Consider the following 22,192-nt stretch of genomic DNA (forward strand, 5'->3'; position numbering starts at 1 on the left):
GTGCAATGCACCTCAAGCCTTCCCCTCTGCTCTTCAGAGGTGGGGGGGAAAGATCATGGAAGGCTGAGAAGAGCAGGGAATGGCACTGAATAAACACAAGTGTGAAAATGATGGAGAAAATCGGAGCAATGAAATACAGAGACACCAAGAGTCCACAACTGCATTTTCCAAACTATGATTCTGTGTGATTCTGTGATTCTGTGATTCTGGGAGGTGAAGTAGGAGGGAAAGACCACAAATGTTTAATCAGTTATAAACTACTCTTTCTTGAGCACCCATTGCAGGGCCATGCTAAAAGAGAGTTTACATGTGAAGAGGGTGATTTTTAAAAGTGTCTACGAGGCATTTGATAGAGTAGCAATGGCAAGAATTATTTTTTCATCATTTTAAAGACTTATTTTCAGGGATTTATAAATATAATAATTTCAAAAATTTGAAGAGATTTAAACTTATTGTCCCATACCTCATCCCATACACAAAGTATACCTCAATTTACATTCCCTAAAAGCATAAATTAGTTTATCCATTTTAGGTTATACAACAAATGAAAAGGAACGTAATGGTTTCAAAACACTTTGCTCTAAAACTCAAGCTAAAAGGTTGAATTATTAAAATAATTTTTTAGGCAATCAGTGTTTATTGTGCCCTAAAACTGCAACAGCCAAGATTCTCATTTTGCAAAATACTGAACATGCGTATATAATATCTTCTTAGCTCTTGTTCTTTGAATATTAAGATGGAGAGTAGAGAGAATAATAAAAGATCTTTGTAGAGAACTACATGCTCTGATCTCAGTCTTTTCAGGAAGTTAACTGTTCCCTCTTGACCCATTAATTTTCTTGCATTGAAACAAATTAAGCTGCAATCTTACACTGCAAAGTGACCATACAAAATATAATTTTATTCTTACCATGCAGACTTGCTGCTTTTATTTACTCATATATCTACATCTCATACTACTACATCTGCCTTTCACAATGACAAATAAAAATATGTTTTAGTGCCCTTCTATATACTGATAGACCCAGAAAGCTGAAAGAGATCTAATGGCTTGCTTTTAACAAGTTAACAAGATGAAAACATTATCCAGCCTCCTAACTCAGGCAGTACACAGCATAAAGTAAATAAAAAAACCTCTTTTCCAAAGCAAACACCTATCATAGATGTACTTTTAGACTACATCTGCTCCAGTCTAATCAATTCAACAACTGAAATAAGCATCTCTTCCCTCTTCTGGACATAAGCAGTGAGATTCTTTGCGTCAGATTTTGTGATAATGAGGTTATGTGAAGTGTGAGATAGGATTGTTAATCTGAAAAGAAAACGAAGACAAACCAAAAACAAACGAGCCAAGCACAATAATAATTGTCAAGGTGGGGTACACTTTTTCATTAGGTTAACCAACTGCTTGGTATCAAAAGTTTTAGAGCCAAAATAAAGCATCGCAATGGGAGTAAAGGATCAAGCATTAGGAGTGACACAAGAGATGAAGGGACACCTTCTTTCAGCAGCAGCAAGCTACCAGACCAGCATAGCATTTAGCATATGGTGGCATAATACCAGTAAGTGTCCAGCTTGCCATTTACAAGAACCTTAATTTAGATATGTTTTTCAACAGTCAGTTATCTCAAAGCTGATATTAACTGAGTAGAGAACCACTAATTTGTTCATCAGCCTGCTTTCTAATTTTGTTCTAGAGTGTTCCTAGCTAACAAATTTTAAAAACTATGAAAAGACAAATCACAGACTAGTTTCACAGGTATAGTCCTCACCTGCATTAATCCACATGCCTTTAAAAACAAACAAACACAAACCAACAAACTCTCAGGTATGTACTTGCAGTGGTATGGATAAGCAGCTCCCAACATCACTGTTACTGCTTTCTCCTTCTTGGGGTAACTACAGACCTGATACATTCACTAACTCTTGGCAATAACCCCTGCAACAAGAATAAGGGGAGGCAAACTAAGAGTTACTGTAGAACAGCAAGTAGACTATGGGAGAGCAGAGGCAATGGAGTAATGAAAGAGGAAGTTCTTGAATAAAATCTCCCAGGTTACATACTAATTATATCTTCCAGTGTGTTCAAAAATAAACAGATCAAACAATGCTGGATGCCCATGAAACCAGTTGTGTTTGTATTGGGTTTTTTAAAGGTTGGCATATTAATCAAAAATAAAACAGCTGGAGTTTGAGATGTGACATTTAGAAAAAAGTCTTTTAGGGGCAAATTCCCTAATTATGTCAACTTCATTTATGAATCAAACCACACAATAGGAAGAACCTATGAAACAACTGCCCACTTCTGATGTTCAGGTTTGACACAGAGTCTACTGCAGCCACCCACTACTGCAGTATTGAGTCCTTGGATTTATCTACACATGAAAAGCACTGTTTTGGAACTAAGTCTCCATTCATTCATGTAACAGCAAGTACCTGATTTCTGGATAACTGCAGTGCTCTGTCTCTGAACATGGCTCTTGCTCAGCTAAGAAATTTTTTGGAGTGCAAGGCAAATCAGGATGCCTTTTAGACCAGAGGGATGCAAACAGAATAGCAAAGCAGCTACACACAGTTGCAGGCACAGGAAATAGTGGAACAAAGGAAGAAAGTGATGCATGGTCTAGAAGAAAAAAAGCAGAATAGATGATAAATATGACACACCAAACATAATGACTGACCTCCATTTTTACTCTGCCATGTAAACTGCAAAACAAGAAATCCTCAAAGTGGTCAATCTGATGATTCAAAGACCTGGACACACATACCACCTACCTACCTTTCTAAATACTTATTTATCCATTCCATATTATTTTCCTGTCTGTTGTATTCAAATGTTCTCAAAAACCTTTGATTTGAATTCATTATGTCCTTTTTCATATGCTTCTGTTTACCTCACTGGAAAACTGAAATGTGCTGCCTAATTATGTTTGCTTTATCATTCTAATTAAATTGTTAATTAATTGATCTCAGCCTCCTTTAAACAAGATTAATAGCAGTGACATAAGTAGCATAGGAAGGCATTTTACACAGACCAGGACACATTAATCTGAAATTCCACTGTGGAAAAAACCAGTCAGAACAGACAACTAAATTTTTCCTCTCTAAACCCCTTCGTACTGGTATTCAACTGTGTTCACCACTGCATGTTTGGTACTACACTCTTTGTGTGAATAAACAGGAAAAAAAAATAATTAACAGTTGAAGTTCAAAACAATACACAGATCTTGCATTAAGTGAATGTATTTTTTTTTATGTCCTTTACTCATGGTAAAGGATAGTAAAAAGTGATTAACTAAATGAAAATCACTTTAATTTAAAATAACTTAAAAACATCCTTTTAAAAGGATGTTAATTAACCCTGCAGGGTACATGCAGGATTTGCAATGAGTCCAAACAATGTCCAGCTTAATGCTAAGAACTTATAAAATGAGTTATCAAGGCCTATTAGTGCATTGTAATGGCTTAGATACTTGAAGTGACCCTAAAATCTCTTTTCTGACCCGACTTTCAGAAATAGGGCAGAAGACTGACCTTCACACAATATAATCAGCAAAGGATCTAAAAAATGTATCTCTCTGTTATGTGAAACCACAGTTTTATTTACTCAGGCATGTTCACTTAGGAGTTAAAGTCCACTCAAGCATCATTTCAGGGTGAAAGGTTGTAGTATAAAGCCATTATGTTTTCAAGTGGAGTAGCATGCTACTATTTGTCTTGCAGTAATATCACAATCACATCACCTTTTTAGCTTTGCCTAGCAGTGAGCTTAAGACCCTGGCATATGTGTCATAAAATAGACTTGTACTTCCAAAAAGTCACTCGGACTGTATTTGCTAAACCTGAGACTGGCACATATTCTGTCTCTGCTATTATCTATAGATACACACAAGTTTTGGACAGATTCATGGTCTGCAATCCAGTAAAAGGTCTGTTATATAACAACTGCTTTGATTCTATGTTCAATGTATAGCCAACATACAGAAAACATTCACTACTTTGGCTTTCAGACTCAGTCTCACAATGAGGTCAATATCTCTGTCTCAGAACACTGAATAAAGTAACTTAAAAAGTAGCCTCAAGGACAATAAGAGTTTTTAAGTTTCACTCACCACTTGTTCAAAATCCCTTCCTATTTTTTAGCAGCTCCCAGTATTTATTGCATATCTGTTCCACATTAAGAACATTTCTGGATCAAGAGCTTACTAAGTTAAGGTTCTGTGCAACAATAAAGTCTAAGTTTGATCGTGAGAGAAGAAGTGTTTATAAGATTACTCACAACATTCTAGAAGTTTGTTAAACTGATGACATTTAAACTAGATACAATAAATCAGAAAATGCCTATAACATGTAGTGAATGTGCTAACAAGGTGGGAAATACAATATTTGTATTTCATGCCTCTAAGAGAGATAAAATATGTTGTATGTTCATTTTTCTCAAGTGCAATATGCAACCTGTGTATGCTTTGAGGTAAGATAGGTCTTGAGGACAGCAATACTACATTTTGCTACTTTTTAGAATTTGTTCTTTTGTAAACAAGTTAAAAGGTTAGAAGAGCTGCTATTTACTTCAACCATTGGGGTTTTTTAACTTTATAACAAAAGGTACAAAAATTAGATGCTTCCTAAACCAACAGAATATTGATTTTATATATTCTTCAGGCTCACATAGAGATACTGAAATCTACCACCAACTGCTACATTACTGCATGCAATTTGACCACTATATGCTAGTAATATCTATCAAAATATACGTATATATATAAACATATATAAATACAATAGCTTAATGAATCACAGAGTGGTTCAGAATGTAAGTGCAAGACATACATAGGAAGATGTGGAGTGCTTAAAAAAAAAAAAAAAATGTTGTTTCTGGGTACATCTTCTGTAGAATCACACCAGTTATGTCAGCAGTGCTACTTCAGGCCAGGAAGGACCCCTGCCTTTGTGATCTGAAGCCTGAGCATAAAACTGTTAAAGCACAAATTTGTATACAAGATCACACCAAGATCAAGCACTTCAAATAAAATACTTATAAAATACTTGATTTGGGAAATGACAAAATTACTTAAGAAATGCCACTACACTCAGCACAGCTGTCTTTCATGTATGCCTTAGGAAGCAACATGCAATTAAATACTGCCACATACTACACACAGGACCCCTGCTTCCTTGTAGTTCACAGAATTCATTGCCTGTTTTCAGTGTCTCACTTGCTTTGAACGATACCCAGCTGGTTATGCCTAATAGAACAATTCCTCCACCTCACCATCCTTGCTGACTATGTGCCCTAAGGCACCAGAAATGTGGTGGTGTCCCTGGGGACAGACATAAGTCAGAAAGAGATGCTTCTTAAATTAAGACTTAAACCACAGAAAGAGGAAAAAAAATCCACTAACTCTTGAGAGTCCAAAGCACCTAGTACCTCATTTTTTTACATATCTGATATCTGTGGTTTAGATGTTTCACAGTTTCAGATGTTTCACAGATGTCACAGTTTCAGCTGTGATTAGCTTCTGCTGGTCAGAACCTTGGCTTTCAGAAAAACAACAAACCAGGCTATCATCAGAGAAACCTCTGGCAGATAGAGGAAGAGAATCTGCTCTCCAAGTAATGAGCAACTGCATGAATCATGAAATGCCCTTTTACACAGGCAACTCTGAAAAAGTGGTGCATGTTTTAGAGCTAAGATCTCAAAGTTACAACATACTTCTCTGGTTATTTTTTTTAAGTAAAAAAAAAAACCAAACACTAAAAAATCCCATCACATGGAATATCAGCTCTCCCACAGGTCCCTGGATGATTGCAACTTTCAGACTAACTCAACTTATCATAGAATCATAAAATCATAGAATTGGCTGGGTTGAAAGGGACCTCAGAGATCATCAAGTCCAACTCTTGATCCACTACCGTTGCAGTTACCAGATCATGGCACAGAGTGCCACATCCAGTCTCTTTTTAAATATCCCCAGGGACAGAGAATCCACTACTTCCCTGGGCAGCCCATTCCAATGTCTGATCACCCTTTCGGTAAAGAAATTCTTTCTAATATCCAACCTAAACCTCCCCTGGCACAACTTAAGACCGTGCCCTCTTGTCTTGCTGAGAGTTGCCTGGGAAAAGAGACCAACCCCCACCTGGCTACAACCTCCTTTCAGGGAGTTGTAGAGAGTGATGAGGTGTCCCCTGAGACTCCTCTTCTCCAGGCTGAACAGCCCCAGCTCCCTCAGCCTCTCTTCATAGGATATTTGCTTAAGTCCCTTCACCAGCCTGGTTGCCCTCCTTTGGACCTGCTCCAGGACCTCGATATCCTTCCTAAACTGAGGGGCCCAGAACTGGACACAGTACTCAAGGTGTGGCCTCACCAGGGCTGAGTACTTTATAAGTGCACAAAAAAAGCAAATTAAAACATTACAGCAAACTGCAAAGGGCAACAGTTAGAAAGAATGAAAGATATAATTTCACCTGAGCAGTCACAGGAAGGTGATGTAGAGAGATCCCTGGAAACACAGTTCTGTTGCTGGCCCCATGGGAAACATTTTCTGGTGCACCCATGATTTCTTTCCAGCCCTCTTGAAGCTGAGCTGGCACAGCTGCCTTCCTGTCTTCGACCTCTTGTCTCTTAGGACTTTGACTCTGAGGACACATTCATTCATTTCATTCATTGTAATTTCATCCTAGGCACCTCTCTGGCCAATCTGGTTTCTCGCTTGGCAAAAAAATGATCACATGTGTCTTTATCTCTCATTCCCCTTCCTGCCCAGCCACTACTATTTTACTCATTCTTTTCCCTCACTCACTCCTTGGTTTATGACCTGTTCTGATTTGACTTACTGCTTGTCCCACTCCCTTCTCTGATCACCCACTCTTAGCATCAGAAAGCAATATGAATCCTTTCCCCTTATTTAAGCTATGAAGTCTTGTGGTAGAAAAAAATAACAATTTAAGAGCAAACATTCATAGACGTATCTGCCACCATCCTTCAAATTTTAAATATATATGTATGAAATTTACAAAATCTACAGATTATTACATAGATACCCAAATTATGAAATAGACATCTACAAAATCTGACATATATGAATATGAAAGTGGTAATACACATTAAAAGTTAACTGTATTACTTAAGTATTCTTTTTTTGAATTATGCTTTTGGAATACCAAGTCCTAAATTTGTTTTGTTGCCTACTTCTACACTATCCAACATTCAAATTCTGAATTTCAAAAGAAAAGGAAGAGCAAAATTTGCTACTCATTTCTGTGCCAAGTTTCAATTATCATGCTCCTTATTATTCAGCACTGAAAACATTTCAATAGTTACCAGGTTCTCACCTCATTCAAATTAAAATAATTTTGGGGGGGGAGAGGGGGTGTTAAATCAATTTTAGAGAGAAGACAATGTTTCTTGTTCATCTGACAGGCTCTGCTGAAGACAATGAGATTCTTTATACTACCGAGGCAAGTCAAATTTTACTTGTACTAAAAACAATTGAAAAAATATGACAGTAATTCAAAAGCTGACAATGCTTTCAAACATTTGGGGAAAGATAGCACACTGCAGTTCTAGTTTCATCATCTTAAAATATTTGTGTCACCAGTAAGATCCTACTTCAGGAAGGGTCAAAGTAAACTGTAAGGTAAAATAAATCTTTAACAATATCTTGCTAAAAAAATCTTAGTAAAAATCCAGATTTTCTTCTTCCATATAATAATGGGAATATATGTATCTATATGTATTTATATAATTATATATGCAATAACTATATATATCTGTATAGTTGATATATATCCATATATTACTTTAAAAACACAGGATCATCTCTTCTGGGCAGTATATGCATATTTCTCATTAAGGAATAAAAAATACTTTTCAATTACAAATCAAATTCCTGTATTAAATGCTCATATTGGTAAAGCATCTTAAAGAGTATTATTGGATTCACTATATGTAGGATTCTGCCTATTTCTTTTGGACAGTTCACACTCAACTATTAACAACAGTTGTACAGATCTCTTTAAATGCCAAACCTAGACAATTTCATTTATTCTAAAAAACCCCCCAAAAATCCAGAGAAACAAGTCATACATGTAAAACAGAATTTTCCTTAATTGTTCTCACTCAGCAGCAGTTCAGTCTGATTCTAGATCAGCCTTACAAAATTATCTAGCATAACAGCCTCCTGTCACCTTAACAAATGGTAAAATGTGTTAACAAGTGGTAAAATGTGTGGCTGTGTACTTTAGTACCATATATTTACCATGAAGAGCATATAAATAGAATCCTCAAAAGAAAATCTGATACTAATTATGGTGAAATATGTAATTGAAATAAAGGGAATCACAACAGATTTAAAGCATTTAGATTATCTCCACTGCTTTTTTAATTTCTCTGAAATCATCTATATTGTGCTGTTTGTACTATCAACAAAACTAAATATTTGTAATTCTGAACTATATATTTTGATTATCACAATTACTTTTGCCTGCCAAAGGAAAGTGTGAGGTATCACAACTTCTGGAGGTTAACACAGGAGGCATGCAACTGGCATGCTGCAACAAAGATTGCAATGAACAAAGTAGTTCTAAGTAGCTGATCTGGAATATGTATTTAATACCACTACTGTAACTCATTTTGTTCAGTCATAGGTATGACAGCATGGTTCTGGTTCTGGAACTGGAAAATGCAATGGCAAGGGGAAGGATAAATACTTCTTTTTAACAGGTGCTTTGAAATTATGGAAAAAATTCAACAGGAAGTTTCTCTAAGCAAACAGTTAAAAGATACTATTTGGAAAGCTTCCAAAAGCTTGATTCACATTATTCTGGTTTCTTAGTATATGCCTCCTTAAAATTATGATTAATTCAAATATAGTATACTTATATACTTATGTATATGTACATACAGACTATATGTATATAGTCCATTTAGAAAGATCTTAGTTTTTAAATGCCAAACCTGTATGACCATGTTATTCCTCTGTATCTTTAAGCATTTTGTTGGCCCAACCACCTTTTTGAATAGCAATATGACTTTAAAAGACAGCTTAGTATCATTGGGGTAAGTTGCCTTTTGCTACCACTACTATTTAAACATATTTCTTTCAATTCAAGGCTTTGAAAGCTTTTCTCATTTTACTATCCAGCTATATACTAAGTAAAAAGTCTGCTTCTTCATAAGAAAAGTCTGAAAAGTCTTTAAGAGTGTGCCTATATACAACAAAGAATAACTACATTGCTGCATGCATTTGTTCCTAAACACTGACAAGTCCTTCAAGCCTCAGACATATGGATTTTCAGTCTTTTTCAAAGATTCATATTAAACTAAGATGCAAGAAAACCAGCCCTTGTCATTAATCCCAATAAGAGTTATTTTATATAAATAGTTGATTTTTTTTTTGTTTTGACACTTTCCATCTATGTTTGAAAGCACTGCCTACTTAATCTCAGCTGGGAAAGAGAAACATTGCAGTTCATAAGCACCAATAGTTAACAGCTGCTCACTAAATGACTGCGTTAGTGCAATCAAAACCAACTAAACAAAAAAACACCCACATAAAAATCTTTTCTGAGATAATCTGATTAAAACATTTTCCTCTGTTACTGTACCTTGGGAAATAACATCAGAATTTGCTCAGATTCACCTGTCAGTAACGAGGCCCACAGGAGCTGTGCAGCTCCCCCTGATAGGGAATTTGATTTGGTTAGTTTTCAACAGAATATATAATGCCATGATTTTAAAAGCCGATTACAGCTGTGGACAAAATTATCAAATTAATTCTTAGTAGTAATAAAAAAACCTGTTTATCTGGCTAAGCTCATTTTTAGCAGTCTTTAACCACAAAAACAATAGGAAATAATATTTTCTACTTTGGGAATGACCAATTAAATAAGAAAGAAATCTACAAATTGTCTCAAATTGCCACAATTTCAAGAGAAGAACCAATACACAGCAAAGATAAGGACCCTGTAAGCAAGCTGCTTGCCTGTATTATGTTTTATGATTAATACATCCCAGTATTTTTAGCTTGACAAAATTTTTACTACAGTGCTGATTCAAAAAATGTCTGAAGAATTCCCTGTTGTTTAGCTATGTGAACAGGTAAATTTCATGGAACTGAATATGTGCTTGCAGTGAGGTATCAGTGCTGTTTTCACATGCTAAATTCCCAGCTGCTGGCAGATTGCAGTGGGTTTTTCTCCTGACAAAATGTCTGAAGGTATCACCCAATGCAATTGGTAATATTCTCTCTTATTTTCAAAAGGAGCTCCAGTAAGAGAGCACATAAAAGCTTTCCTAGCCCATTCCCTTTGTTAATTCAGGTGTGCTGACCTCCCCAACTTCCCTGAAGCCACCTATTGAGTTTTACAGCCACTAGACTCCAGGCTGAAACCACATAAATACTACATAAAATCTGCAGCTGGCCCATGGGCAGTTAAAAAAAAATTAAAATAATAAAAAATAAATTTAAGACTGTGAATGCATCAGGATAGAAACTGAAACTCCAGACTCCAAAGAGAGGGAGAATTTATTACATGACTGCTGGAGTGTCAGTGGTGGTGTGTGTAGAAATGACTCCTTAGCTGAAGAAGGATTAAATTTTATTGTCACAACACCTAAAATTCAGCTCAGCAGCACTCAAATCTCTTTTCTGACACAGCTCTAAGTCCTTCACTTTAGATAAACCAAATGTGTGGCACTTAAAATAAGCAGACATCCCTCAAAATGTAGTGCTGCACAATTTAGCAGAGCCTACAAGAAACCCACACGTGGGACTGGTCAGAAGTCAGGTCTGATGGTGGCTCTCAGCATAACCCCACTGCAAGACATCTTGGTTCTGTCTCTCGTTTCTACTCCATGGATAGTTCTGTAACAAATCTAGAAGTTCCTAAGAGTTCTGCCTGTACAATAGATCCAATCTTTATTTCACAGATGTGATATTGTACAGATTAATTAATATCAAAAAAGGTGCTTTGGGGAGTGTAGTGCAATACTTACCCTCTTCTGAGCCAATATAAGACACACATTTAAACACAGCAACAAAACACTGCCTCAAAACATTGGAATCAGCCTAAGCACAAAGGCAAACCTGAAAAAAAACTGGGGAAAAAATTCTAGATAGTGAAATTCACAATTTCTCATGTACAAGCAGCACAGACATATTTGAGTACTCCCAAATTACCAAAAGTGCCACAAAAACAACAACAACAAAACAAAAACAAACCCCAAACCAACAAACAAAACATCTTGCATTATTTCACATTCCATCACAAAATTATGGAACACTGGGAGACAGAGGGTGCATGCATAGACAGGTGTTCTATGCATAGAACCTTAGACAGGATGCATCTGTCCTACAAACATTTAAAATAATGGCTTTCAGCAAGTGAATTAATGATAAAAAAGAAAACTATCATGTGACTTTCAGTGCAGAAGACAATAAAGCATTCTATAATTCAGTATAATGTTTCATTCAATTCATCCTCTCCCTCATCTTCACACAATTACAAACACAAAACAGACTCGTTTTTCATTTTTTTGTTGCATATTCCATGATAAACAACAAAAAGTAAATTACAGATTTTGATTTTAAAAACCATTCACCAGAAGAACATGACAAGAGGCTTGTGTATAGGGCTGAGACAGTAAATGAAAGAGTTCAGAAAGTCTTCCAACAATGTAATCAGAAAGAGTAAGCAAAGTTTGGTTAGGACAGGTGCAGAGCCCATTGAGAAAACTGACTCTAGAGAATAATTCTCAATGGCTTACAGTAAAAGCAGGTGATTTTATCAAGTGGAATTTCATAATTGCTTACACCAGACTGTGCTCTGTTCAGTGTTGTCATTAATCACCTACTGATGGAAGGAATATGCTTATTAAGTGAGCAATATATTGACTTAGGAAGGCCAGTATGTTGAAAGACAGGCTTTGGAGGACAAAAGTAATGAACTGGGAGCAGTCTGGAAACAAAGGAAAAGTTCAACAGGGACAAATACCAGGTACTGCAGTTGGGTAAGAATAACCTGCTGAATAAACACACAATCAGGAATAACTGAGTCCTTTTGAAGGGGACCAGGATCTTACAGCAGGTCAAAAGCTCAGCATGAGTCAAAGTCATGCTGTTGTAAGAGAAAAAAATACAATACTGGCATTATGGGCTGTAAAATACAGAATCACCAGTTTGACTGAGCATTATGAAGTTCTCAATGGGACTATTGTGGCCAGTTTTGACAAACACTCGTCAAGAATGATAAAAACCAAATGTACAGAGTCTAAAGAAAAGTTAGAAGCTAGCAAAAAAGTAGCTTAAGAAAAAATTATAGAATTTAGCTTGCCCAACATCCAGGCAAGGTCATGTGATGACTTGAAACAGCTAAAAAGCTATTACAAAATATTTCTTTTTGTCAATGAGCAAAATAATAGTAAGTTTAAGCCTTGGTGAAAAAAAGACTACTATTACATATCAGTGGATATTTTTTACCGGTAAGGAGAAGAGATAAGAAATCACCATTCCTAGAACCAGTATGTTCTACACCTATTTTATGGGCTACTCACTAAAGTCTTTTGCAGGTGGACCCTGGCATTTTCAAAAGAAGATACATAACCCATCTGAACATGATTTTTAAAAGATGCACTGTATTTCATTTTTTAAGTTTTCTAAAAAGACTTGAAACAAAACCAACACAAGATGCAAGTTATATATAACATTTCAGTTACCTTTGTGCAGAGAAAATTAAGAACTGGGAGTACCCTTGCTATTTCCACTCTAGATATTTGTATACAAAGTATACAAAGTATACAAAGAAATGCCCCATTTGATGTGTAATCACATCCCATCAGCAACTTTGAGTGGTATTGAACAAAAGGCAGCTACTCAGCAACGTATCCCAAGCATGTCTTTCCTTGGGCATGTTTGCACCCATGCCTCTACTTTTGTCACGAGCAGCATTGAAAGCATAGTTAGAACATAGCAAGTAAAAGGAATTAAATATTTCAGTTCCACCCAAACTGCAACCACCTACTGGACAACAAGCTAAATTATAAGTGAAATATATAAAAAGACATTTAAATGATTCATATTTTTCTTCTACCAACCTATGTAATTAAAGGTATTATACCCTATCTTCAAATTCTTCAATTTAAACCAAAAGATCCAACTTCTCATGATAACCCATTTATAATACACATATGGAATACTTTCAAAAGCACTTCAGACTACGGAAGGTCAACAGCAGTGCATAAAGTCACACCAGCACAAGTAGTACACTTAGAAACATACTTATGTCAACAATTTTCATAAAAATTAAGACAACAGATCTGATGCAAAAAAACAGCTAATAAGAGTGCCAAGGTACAAAACACTGCTCAGTAATACCAAAGAGTAACTGCAGTTGGTCTAATAGATTCACATATTTTTACTAAAAGGTTCTCACAAGGAATCTCCTGAGGAGGAATCTGCTGAGCAGAAGAACCAATTATTACAAAAACTTCAACTGATCAAGGAAGAAAGAGGGAACCTGGAGGAGCTCAGCTGAGCCTCTTCACCTCACACTTCTCTGAGCTGGTTCCATATTTTAAATCATACTGGAATAAGTAATAGAAAAAAATACTTGAAAAGAAACAGATCCCTGATTACAACTATAATTATTCTTTTCACATATAGGCTCCTGATAAAAAGATTTTAGTTAGTGGAGGAAAACAGATGTTTGCAGGATAGTACTTAAAACAGACAACTCACTGACATTCCATCAGAGAACAGTTTCATAAAAACAGTTCTGGTAGCAAGAGTAATTTAAAAGGTACCTGCTTCTCCCCATATACTTATTTTCTGCTCCATTCCATACGCTTTATGCCAGTTATATCAATGTGACTTCTTGGGATGATGCTATAAACTGAATCACTGAAGTGAATTGGATGGGGGAGGGAGGAAACAGCTGTTTTTTCTTAACCCTGATCGTGAAATGTTTTATTTAAAAGGAAGCTGCATAGTGAATAGTAAATTGTAGGTATCATAAATACAATATTTCATTCGGAACAACATGTATTGTTGCTGTCCAAACACTCTTCCAGTCAATTTATTTTTCCTTGACTTTTTCAAGAAGGTGTGGGATTCTGACATGGTAAACAATTTGAAAATGCTGCACAGGTGGAATGAGAGAAGACTCAGAAGACAACCAGTGGCAGTTTTCTTCAGGTGAAAATAGTCACTGAGGCATGGAGAAGGAGGAAGCATATCCTAACCAGTGTGCTCTTCACTACACAAAATGATACATTTTCTCAAAAAAAAAATGGGGGGGGGCTTCCACAGCACCACTTCAAAAATGCAGTCTGTTCTCTTAGAGATTCTAGGTAATGTTACATGAAATACAGGAGCATCTCTGCTGCCATCCTATGCATTTCCCTAAGTAGCTGCATGCCATCTATTCTTGCAGGCATGATAAATCAGGAGGTGCCACCATCTCTTCACAGGGGAGCTCAGACTACTTTGAGAGCTCTCTGAACACATTCTCATATGCTACTACCAGGAAAGAAGACACCCCTCCTGCTCTAGTTACTTGGGAGGAAGGAAGAAAGTAGAGGTTCTTTGTTTTAAAGTAGAATTTAAATCTTTTTAGTAAATAAAAAGGAAAAAAGCAGTTACACAATCCCAAAGTTTTAAATAGCATAATTTTAAATTAAGACAATCTGTTAAAAACCAAAAAAACTGTTAAAGAAACAAAAATAAAAGAAACAAACAAACAAAACAAAACAAAAAAACCCACCGAAGTGAACACTAAAAGGAGAAAAGTGGGAGAAAACACCAAAGAAAAACACAAAAAAAACCCCGATTTTTTCCCAACATTTCTAAACATAAATTAGCACCAACAAAACCATATCAGAAGGTGATGAGTAGGTGTAGGTGTAACCCAACACTATGTTTTCAGGAAACGATGCAACATTTCCCAGCCATAAAATTCTTGAAAAAAAATTTTCAAGAAAAAAGCTAGTGCATAATTCTACTTATTTTGGTTTTCACACCGATTACCTTGTAATCCCTGTATAAACAAAGGCAACAAGATTCAAAGCAATTCATCCATCTATCCCAAACTGAAAGCTGAAGTTTTTGCAGGATCTTCGTGCCTCCAGGAGCAGCAGTCTGTGTCAGGGTAGCTCTGTTACTGTAGCACCCTCTGCTGCTTTTTTAGTCCCAAAACATCTAATTAACCAAGTAGAAAGTAAAATTAACCTGTATTGTGTACGTTTTTTCCTGAAAATGGTTACATTATTAACTAATGCTATGTGCGGTTTACAAGTAAACGTTTTGCTATTAAACTTTTACATCTGCAATTTTATCCTACTTGAGTACTCTGGAATATCTTGTTTCTTTGTTAACATCAGGTAAGATAGTAGATGAAAAATCTCAAAACATGATGTATTTCACTGCTAAAAATTCTCCTTTACAGACACTGTAGCTTGCTTAGACTGGTGGCAATTCATAAAGAGGTGTATGTTTTGACCCTTGATAATCTCACTTTATTTAAATATATACATAACTTGAAATTATTTCTGCAGGGATATAATTATACAAGTATTTCAGTCATAATTGCTTTCTTCCACTAGGAGAGGCAGAGGCAGGTTATACTCAAAAGCTTGTTCTTGCAGACTCTTCACTGTTTTTTGGACAGTGTTGCAGAAGTGATTTTTCTTCTGCTAGGATGAACTTGGCACATGGTTTCTGGATCCAGCTGATGAAATCCCACAGTGCCACCACAGAACCTTCTGCCTGGAATCCATCAGTTCTATTAAAGAACTGTCTTGGGACTAGAGATGCTCTCAGGATGTACCATCTTTCCAACAGCTGGCATAGCATTGTCTAAAACAGACTGATCCTTTCCTTCACAGCAGTCCTCCTTTCCCTGCCTCCTGTTTAGGCACAGAATTAAAGCTGAATGCAGTGCATTTAACACTGAATGCTGTTTGTGGGGAGAATTCTTTTAGAGTTTTCACATGCAAACTGTACTAGCATAAAAGGATGAGCAGGTCAGGAAAAAAATACATTTTTCTGGAAAACGAATATCAATTGTAATTTGCAGGGTGAATTTTAATTCACAGCAGCAATCCTAAAATCAAAATAAATCTTCAGAAATCTTTCTGAAGACAGAATACAGGTGCAAGTACCAAGTCTGAACAAGACATTATGCAGAGGCAATGTCTGGAGTTAACACCTGGTATCCTGCAATACATTATTTACAGCTGCTGCAGCTGGCTCCACTTTTGCCCTGAAGTTCTTGAGCACTTTTGGAAGCAGTCATAAGTATTACTCAAAAACTGCATATTGATATTTTATATAATGCTGCCAGCTAGTGGTACATCTTGTACTGAGTTGATATCTAGTGGAAGCATAGAGAAAGTGGTACTAACTAAACTCTGCTCTGCCACTCTTCCTTTGGTGGTGTATGGTGATATGGTTGTTAAAGACCATAAGCAGAAAGATCAAAAAGTGAAACAAAAAGACCATAGAAATGCTCCTGGAATAAGCTTGCTTCAACACAGCGGTACTTAAAAACATTACTAGAAGAAGCAAAAAAACCTCCTGCCAAAACAATACAAACCATGTAATTTGAAACAAATTAATATGTTTTAAAGGATGTTATATGCCACCCTTCCCTTTTTACAAAATCCAACGTTTAATACACAGTGGTCTCAAAATCTTCAAACTCTAACAAAATATTAATCTTCCTGATAAATCCTCAATATGGAATCCAAAACAAACACACAGAATACTAAAATATTTAACTGTTTTTTGATAACTCCATCCAAATTGTTTATGTGAAGTTTAGTGTCCAGTAAAATAACTTCTGACCTTGCAGTGTAAAAAAGCATTAAAGTCTACAATTATTCAATAGATCCCTCTGCAGAGCATGCTGCTGTGGATGGGACTGTTAATAAGTTCAATACTGGCTACCTCCACTAATATTAGAAGAAATAATCTAACACTGTTAAAGACCATTTTAGAAATATTTGGGTTTTTTAGACTATCATTTGATACTATGAAGTTCTTTACATCACAGCAGTTGTAAAATAAAGATCTAACTTTAGAAATGCTACAACTCTAACTACCTTTGGGGGTAAAAGAAGGCAGAATTACTACCTGCCACTTCCAATGTGACTTAACACAAAGAGAGACAAGAAATACACAGAAAAAGGTCAAAGAAAGAACCATTCAAATCAAAGGATAATGGGAGTGCACACAAATTCAGACAGGTATATTCCAAAATGAGCAGCTCAGTGGTTGGGGAAGCTTTGCTAGGATGGTGTGACAGACATGAGGTTACTCTGGCCTGGGCACTGAGGACATTGACTCCATGCAGGTGGTAGCAGAAGAGTCTGATCAACCACAAAGCCAAAATATAACTATTTTACACTTATCCTCACAGATTGTAATCTAGAGTGCTTAGTAAAATGGGTATACAAGAGTAATATGTGCACTGATACGGACAGACACTGCAGGCACAGGCATTTAGAAGTCAGGAAGCAGTGATTCTGGAAATGACTTGGCAAACACTACAAATGTTGTATTACCTCAGTGTTAGCACTGGTGTTGTGTCTATTGGAGTATAAGTCTTGTTCTATCGTGTACAATCAATACAAAAGTAGCTGAAATACTGGAAAAATGTTAACAGAAGAGCCAACAGCATATCTAACAATAGAAAAACTTATGAAAACTTCAGCAAAGTAACTTATTTGTGTTAACAAGGAAATTTATGTAGACTGATCACAATCTTAAGTACTCACAGAAAGAACAAAGATCAAGAAATGGTATTAACATGCTTAACAGAGTAAGGTACACTGTCTTGATCCAGTATGTAAAGGTTAGTATTCAAATACTGTTAGATATTTAAAAAAAAAAAAAAAAAGTTTCCCTCTGCTGTTGAAAAAAAAAATACCCAGGTTGTTATACAGTGAATTAATATAACTATTTTTTCTGCATCCAGAACCTCAGTTTGAATTTTTTCCTAGTGTTTTAACTTGTTATAAAAGTCTTTCTAGCTCCTAATTGTGACAATCTACAACATTAAATCTTCCTAAATTGCCTTCTGCAATTTAAGCAAAGCATTTTCTGTCAGATGCTAAATGTCTTAAATCTAGATGTTTTTACAATCCAGCTCATGATGTCTAGATCTGTAGCTGATGACAACCATAATTACAACATGTGGATTTTATTTCTCAGCCTTCATATTATTATTCTGGATGTTAACATGTCCCTTGGATGTAACTTTCATTCAGAAATCAGAGAACAAATTACTCTTTAGCAACAGTTACAGGTAGATGCTCAAGTACTTTCTGAGAGGACCACACAGGTATCTTCAGTGTTCAGAACTGAATGAAAGCTAACAAATTTTAAAAAGGGGAGCATATATTTTATAATTACTTTTTCCTTTTTAAGGAAAAAAATATTAAGTAAATTGACCTTTTTTGCCAATTAAAAGTCAATGTTTATTGAAACATAGCTGTGGAATACTAAGACTAGAGTTTTGAGGTGTATCAGTACAGTTTCTGTATCATTGCTTTGAGAAGGAAGAGATATGTGCACATTTCTTGAGTATCTGGCAAGCATACAGAGCAAATTTATTCAGTTTGCTCATTTAAAAACAAACAAACCAAATCTGAATATCTCTAAACGTTAATTATATGATAGTCATTATTCATTACATCAAATATATTTAGATATTTTACTCAGCTTCTTTCCATGATCTGCCACAATTTTATAATTTAAGTCCATTAATACCATAGATAATTTTATTAATAAGTATACTGAAGCAGAGCCCTACTAGGTCACACACTGAAGGTCCACTCATCTTGTCTCAGGTTAATGCAGCCAGTAACTGATGCTTAGGCAAGAGTGAAAGATCAGGACAAAGATATATCCTACTGCCCCATTAATTCTCCACCACTTCTCTTTACAGTTAATAGCCACAGTGAATTCCTCCCGCACAATTTTCCCCTTTCCATTTTGAATTCAACTTGCTGTGGATTAGGATCCAAACATTCTGTGGGGAGCACTTCACAACTGGGCTGTGTGCTTGCTTTTCTTTTTTCTGTTTGAGTTTGCCCCTCCAAGCTAGAACTACCACTGTTTGCTCCCCGTGTTCTTACACTGCTGTTCCTCAGCCACTGCTGTCCCCCTGGCAACACAAAATCAGTGGGATAAACTCATTTTTCATCCAACCCAGTTCAGCAGCTCAAGTGCTATTGCTGCAGTCACATAACCAAAAATAAGCTTCCCTGAAATGACTTAGGTGTTAATCCACACATACAACTGCTTACATAAAACAGCATAAAACACAAAATACTATGATAGGCAGATCTGTATCTCTGACCAAAGTACTGGTGTTTCTAAGATAAATGGAAATTATTACTGAGGCCTCATACTGAAATACTTTGTACTGATACAATTGGACTTCTACTGTATTGCACTGACTTCTAGTACTGTATTTAAATAAGCAACAACTTACAGACATTCCCTGTGTTGTCAAAACTTGTAAGAACATCTTGAACATTCAGGAGTCCATTGTGAAATCTAGAACAAAGCATAGTGAATTTACCAACATATAAACAATAAAAGACCCCCACCATTTCACCTTTTCAGCAAAGAAGTTCACTGCACCCATTTAGTTCTCAGAAACCCCTCTCACAGACCAGTGGCAAACAGGTATTAGTGTAGCCACCAGGGGGAAAGTAAGGGGACAGTCAGGAATCTTCAAAGTTCTACCACTAAAATCCGATGAACAAGGAATATGCTTCTTAAAAACTAACACTTCATCAAAATGAAAACATTTCCAAAGAGCGGGTCCTGCACTTTGGCCACAACAACCCCATGCAGCGCTACAGGCTGGGGACAGAGTGGCTGGAGAGCAGCCAGGCAGAAAGGGACCTGGGAGTTTGGATTGACAGGAAGCTGAACATGAGCCAGCAGTGTGCCCAGGTGGCCAAGAAGGCCAATGGCATCCTGGCCTGTATCCGGAACAGCGTCGCCAGCAGGTCCAAGGAAGTTATTCTGCCCCTGTACTCAGTCCTGGTGAGGCCACACCTCGAGTACTGTGTCCAGTTCTGGGCCCCCCAGTTCAGGAAGGATATCGAGGTCCTGGAGCAGGTCCAAAGGAGGGCAACCAGGCTGGTGAAGGGACTCGAGCACAGACCCTGTGAGGAGAGGCTGAGAGAGCTGGGGCTGTTCAGCCTGGAGGAGGTTCAGGGGAGACCTCATCGCTGTCTACAACTCCCTGAAAGGAGGTTGTAACCGGGTGGACATTGGTCTCTTTTGCCAAATGACTTTCAACAAGACAAGAGGGCACGGTCTTAAGTTGTGCCAGGGGAAATTTAGGTTAGATATTAGAAAGAATTTCTTTACGGAGAGAGTGATCAAGCATTGGAATGGGCTGCCCAGGGAAGTAGTGGATTCTCCGTCCCTGGAGCTATTTAAAAAGAGACTGGATGTGGCACTCAGTGCCATGGTCTAGCAACCGTAACGGTGGTAAAAGGGTTGGACTCGATGATCTCTGAGGTCCCTTCCAACCCAGCCAATTCTATGATTCTATGATTCTATGATTCTATGATTGCAGAAGTCACGTATAGGAAAAGAAGAATTTGGGGAAAGTGGTTTCTTTGAAGAGGAAAAACGAAAGACTGTTTTTGAAGAGCAGCTGTACACACATTCCTGTTTTCTCCCACAGTATCAAGAACACTTAATTTAATTATCGTGAGCAATGAATGTGATTATTGTGCTTAGGGAACTGCATTTTCTTTGGTTTTACATTTGCATAACCTAAGTGAAATAAATTTCCAAACTTAAGATAACACATTAATTAACTGAATTGCACAAATCAACTGCAAATTTTAGAACACAGTGAGCAAAACACTGACAGCAGTAGAAAGAAGATGCACCAAAGCCAAATTAAAAATTGCATTAAAAGCTTCCTCTAAATGTGATAGATGTCAGGCTAGCTGGATTCACACACACACAAAAAAGCAACTCGCTATTTAAATTATTCTATATTTGGGCTAATCTAGGCCCAAAAATGAAAAAAAAACAAACCCAAAACTTCCACTATACAACAATCTGACCACAATATGTTTCATAGATGCATTTAAAAATCTTAAAAGAATCCATCAAGGCAATAAAACCCTAAAATACAGGTTTTTAATAACATTTCAAATAGAGCTTCTCAGGGTGTTCAGGAACATACTAAATATGAAGCACTGAAAACATGGGGAGAAGTCAACAGTTCTAAGACATACAAAATCATTTTCTCCACTTTTATTTCCTGAAGGAGGATTTTTGTGAGAATGACCAAAAAAAAAAAAAAATCAGCCTTTTTGCAAATATAAAACTCTATAGAGCAAAACAAGCTATTTGTAGATTCTTACAAGCGTAACAATTAAATACAGAAACATTAACATGTCAAATTTTGAGAAGCGTGAAACAGGAATTGGAACAATTCTTTAAAAAAGAAAAAAGGGAAAATCAAATGGAAATCAAGTTAACAGAAACTGAAATGAGGTTGTAAACAGGGGCAACAAAATATATTTAAGATGTTACGAATGATTTGACTGGACTTTAGAGCTCTCTTCCTAGTTACATAAAAACAAATCAAAAATACACTCCCCAGCTACAGTGGAAGCCTACAAGAATTTCAACAGATTGTTGGGACTAAGATGAACTTTGGGGTTTGGGTTTTTTTGTTTGTTGTTTTTTATTTTTAATTTGTTTTCAATCAGATGAGCTAACTGATGCAACAGAGTGAATTCAAGGGAAGAGGCAAGAAATTTGACAGGATCAGAGGTCCTTCTGACCTCAGAGCTGCCCTTTAAACTCTCCCCTGCTGACTCCTGAGCATCCTACAAGCTCTGTAACTGTGGGTATGTCTGACACATAGTGTCTCAGACAGCTGTGAATGTCTCCTCTTTTAAATGAATGTAAGATGTTAAGACAGTAAAGAAATATTTTAATCTTTGTTGGCATGTAGATTAGTACTAGGATAACATGTTTTGGTTTGGGTTTTTTTTTCTCCTTCATTCTTATGTACATAACCCACATATAAAGAAAATTTATCATTAAAATCTCCAAGTGAAGCAAACAAAGCTGAGGATGAACAATTTAGCAGTCAAGCAACCGTGGTTCAACAGAATGCTATGAAGAAAGAAAAAAAGAAG

At 36.5% G+C, this 22,192-nt stretch overlaps 1 protein-coding gene across 1 annotated transcript in view; it reads right to left on the reverse strand.

The window, feature by feature from the left end:
- Positions 1–22,192, reverse strand: part of CAMKMT (calmodulin-lysine N-methyltransferase) — a 210,070-nt gene that overhangs the window by 177,615 nt on the left and 10,263 nt on the right. Inside the window, exon 3 of the mRNA XM_030447272.1 lies at positions 19,498–19,562. Within this exon, the coding sequence (XP_030303132.1) occupies positions 19,498–19,562 (65 nt within the window). The remainder of the gene's footprint in view (positions 1–19,497; positions 19,563–22,192) is intronic.

Source organism: Calypte anna, chromosome 3 (assembly GCF_003957555.1).
Source record: "Calypte anna isolate BGI_N300 chromosome 3, bCalAnn1_v1.p, whole genome shotgun sequence".
Lineage (NCBI taxonomy): Eukaryota > Metazoa > Chordata > Aves > Apodiformes > Trochilidae > Calypte > Calypte anna.